This window comes from Formica exsecta, unplaced genomic scaffold, assembly GCF_003651465.1.
Source record: "Formica exsecta isolate Colony F162 unplaced genomic scaffold, ASM365146v1 scaffold110, whole genome shotgun sequence".
Taxonomy (NCBI): Eukaryota; Metazoa; Arthropoda; class Insecta; order Hymenoptera; family Formicidae; genus Formica; species Formica exsecta.
Window position 1 is genome coordinate 147975 of NW_021848440.1, and position 3897 is coordinate 151871.

The following is a 3897-nucleotide window of genomic DNA, read 5'->3' on the forward strand; positions in this document are numbered from 1 at the left end:
AGTTATACCTTGGGTGGCATTGTTAAGGTCATATCAAGGTCACATTGAATTTTTTAAATTGAAACCTATTTTTTATTGCATATTCTTATAGCCCTTGTCGAGACTTTTTAAAACTCTATAATAAAGTATGTTTTCATTAAGTACTTTTTGAGTTATTTTATATCTTATTCTGACATATTTTGTGATCTAAAAAATAAAATATGAATGAAATTAATGGGCTGTCAATAAATTGTAGACTCCGAAGTAAAATTTCCTTTGTTTGAGAATATACGGGGTGTTAGTAACTACAGGTACTTACTGTATTGCAGCAAGGAATCCTTCTTTAGCTCAATGTCCTTTGTACTTGTTTTAAGCCTTTCCTTTCCATCTGCAAAGACCTTGGTCGTGGATAAGATAGGCTTGATTGATGTACGCTAAAGATATATGCTTAAAGTCTTTTATTCCGGACTTTACACAACTTGAGCTTATGAATCTAATGCGAGACTGACGATATAATGAAGATGATAGAGACACGGTTACGGATTAAGATGATCTGCCGGACTGCTGCTGAGGGTAAAAATCTGCAGCTTATATACTATTGAGAATCAAAGGTGTTGCGAGTCGTGTACAGATCGTTCTGAGAATTTAGTTTGCGTTCTAGAAATTCATTAAGATGAAGGTTTTCTACGGAAATCTATGATGAAACTATTTCTAAGAGATGCCTATCGATTAATGATAAATACTCGATTGTTTATGTCTTGGCGTCTATGTCGCGGATCACTCGGAGCCGCCGCGGATCTACGCACCTGTTTATCGCTCGCTGTATCAGGTGTCTCGGATGCATCTTCTATACGCTTTCCTTTCATCTCGGATAGTTTTACAATATTAGAGCTATAGTATAATATGAAAAAGCTATAGGATAATATGGAAAAGCTATAGGATAATACGAAAAAGCTATGTTAATACTTATGAATATTAATTTATGGAATCACTTGTTAAATTGTTTCAAGTCTGGTAGTTAATTTGGAAAGGTAAAAATGAAGATGAGGGGAGGCACTTCTGATGACTTTGACCTTGACATATGTTGTCAAGGTCATCACCCTGAACAACGACATCCCTCCTCCTTTGGAAAAAGAAAATTATAGGTGAATTTTCGTCTACATATTTTTCGCTTTTGCTATACGTTTTTCGCATTTTACAATTGTTTTTTATATCTACTTTATTTCAATATAGCATCGCAGTGTTAGTTATCGCGGTGTCGGTTTCTATGTCAGCTGTTCCATTCGATCCGCTTGCGGTGCCGTGAATGTGCTCTTGTATTATTTTTGGTTTGCACATCGGATTTATATTGGTTTCTGGCAATTTTTTATTTTCTGTCTTACATTTTTTCTTTGCGTATATAATTGCTATTATGGTAATTATTATTATTATTATTATTCCTGTACAACTTGAAGCTACGGGATATATAATGTGTTCGTTAGTAGAAAAATAATTGTTATCTAAGTCTTCGTTTGTTTCATCAAGTCTTTCGCTTAGGTCCCTTAATTCTGTCGGGTTCCTGATGACTTTTCGTAATTTTATTGGTTTAATTTGGTCCAATGTTTTTTCGTTTCGTTTGTCGTTTGAGATCGTTAGATTGTAGTCAGGTAGATTTGTCTGTACGATTGTTATTATCGCGGGCTTTTTTGTCCGTATTATGACGTCTTGTGTCGTCACTTTATATGTTTTAAGAGAAAAATTACATCGATCCCAGCTTCAAGCTCTAAGCTTTAAAAGATGGGAGTTGGCCAACTCGCTTAGGGCTTAGAGATTAGGGCTTAAGGCAGCGCGAGAAATGTTTAAGGCCGGAAATACGTCACAGTTTAGAGCTTAAGTCATAAGACTTAGGGCTTAAATCGCCTATTGTAGACCGGCACTTAATGTGATTTGTCCGCTTCTTTTTATTTCAAATTTTCGCGTTGCGTCGTTTTCGCACGTTATTTCGATCGGTTGGTTTGCTCGTGTAGAGTATAACCATGAGTTCGCGTTACTCAGCGCTATCCATATTGTTGTATTCGTGTGTATATGTCAAATATTACAATTGTTTGTGTATGTCTCTAACTGTACGCATGCTTATACTTCGCATAGCGCTCCTTTGTCTAAGTAATGTACGGGATAATTCTGTTCGCAAACATATTGATCATTACTTCGCACGCATTTATTTAGATCATTTTCGGTAGGCGTAAAATACGTTCGGCTATCTATGTCTATCGCTATTATCGGTTGATTTACTTCTATAAAAATAAACGTGTTATTAAATTTGTGCGTAGGTAGTGGGGTTGCCTTTATTATATCATACTCGGGGTATATGATTAGCGGAATCTTTATAATAGTGAATATATTTGTATTATTGTAATACGCGCTGATTGTTAAGAACTTTTTGATTGTTCTCCAATTTTCTGCGGATATTTGAAATGGGAAGTGCGTTCCCTGCAGTATTTGTGACGCTGTTTCCTTGAGGTTATCTAGGATGCTTTCTATAGGTAATAATCTTATGTCGATTATCCCTTTTTTCGCGTTAGTCAGGTGCGCGATAATGTCCATAAGATCGTTTGTTAGATCTTTTATTGTGGCGTTTAATATTATGAAGTGTTCGTCGAGATCTTCTCGTTGTCCGTATCCGACTTCTGTTTGTATCCAGGCTTGTCGCATCTTCTCTGTTATATTTAAGAATTGTTCTTCATTTTCTTGCAGAACTTTTTCAACATTATCAACATGCGCAATTGTTGCGTTTAATATTTTAATCTGATTTTTCATCGCGTGCTGCAACGTTTGCTGATTTCTTTGCATGAGATTTAATTGCTCCTTTATAATTTTTTCGTCGTCTGCGTCCATTGTACCGAAGAGTGTTTTGGCTATCGTTCCTAGACCGTCGATTAGCCCTCGTCTTGTCTTCTTGGGTGCTTGGTACGCAAATTTTAGACGTTTTAGCAATTTTTCTGCTTGTTCTCTGTCCTTTTCTGCTATTTGTAGCAGGTTGTGGCAGGTTTCTTTCATTTTTATTTGCAATGGTTTATCGTAGCATAGAGCTCTCGTTTGTGCCATATAGTTTCTCAATTGTTCATGTCGATGGTCCATTGCGGCGATGTCTATTTTTATCACCATCTTCCATGTGGACTCGATTTGGTTTATCTTGCCCATTTTTTCGAAGTAGATACCCGGTTCATATTTAAATTCTTTTATTTCGACTTGGGTATCAGGTTCGGTTTCCTTACAGGTGCTCCGTGCAATAAGACTCCTGTAATCCGACTTCTGTTTGTATCCAGGCTTGTCGCATCTTCTCTGTTATATTTAAAAATTGTTCTTCATTTTCTTGCAGAACTTTTTCAACATTATCCACGTGCGCAATTGTTGCGTTTAATATCCCACCGCTGCCACCAATTAATGTTGTGCCTCTAGCCGCTAAGGAAGAGGTTTTTAGGGATTTATACGCCCAAAGGATTAGGATCCACGCTCGAAATAAGACACTCTCGGACGTTAGGTATAAATTGATATATTTCATAGGTTTTCGTACACTTTCACTTATTCGCGCTTATAGTGGTCGGGCGCGATACGTACGGTATATCGATACTGTTGACATGAGCGAGCGATGTTAATGAGCTATATTACTGAGCTAGCGTTGGTGCATCTCGCGCTCAATATATATTAATTAATTAGGTCGTTGATTAGGGAGGAGTGTGGTGACCCTGACCGGAGTATGTCTCGTGCTCTGCTTGTTAGTCCGTCTCGTTAGCTGCTTACTCAGCTTCCGAGAACTTGACCGTTTGACTTGACTTCCTTCTCTTTAGTCACGTATCTTACTTTTATTTTATCAATAATCTTTTATTCTTTCTTAATTACTTTTCCTTGGGCTCTTTCACTGATTCAAATGCTTTGCTT

General features: G+C 37.1%; 1 protein-coding gene across 1 annotated transcript in view; it reads right to left on the reverse strand.

The window, feature by feature from the left end:
- Positions 1–2091: 2091 nt before the first annotated feature.
- LOC115236231 overlaps positions 2092–3897 on the reverse strand; it is a 9476-nt gene continuing 7670 nt past the window's right edge. The window contains exon 2 of the mRNA XM_029808549.1: positions 2092–3256. Within this exon, the coding sequence (XP_029664409.1) occupies positions 2092–3159 (1068 nt within the window). The 5' untranslated portion in view covers positions 3160–3256. The remainder of the gene's footprint in view (positions 3257–3897) is intronic.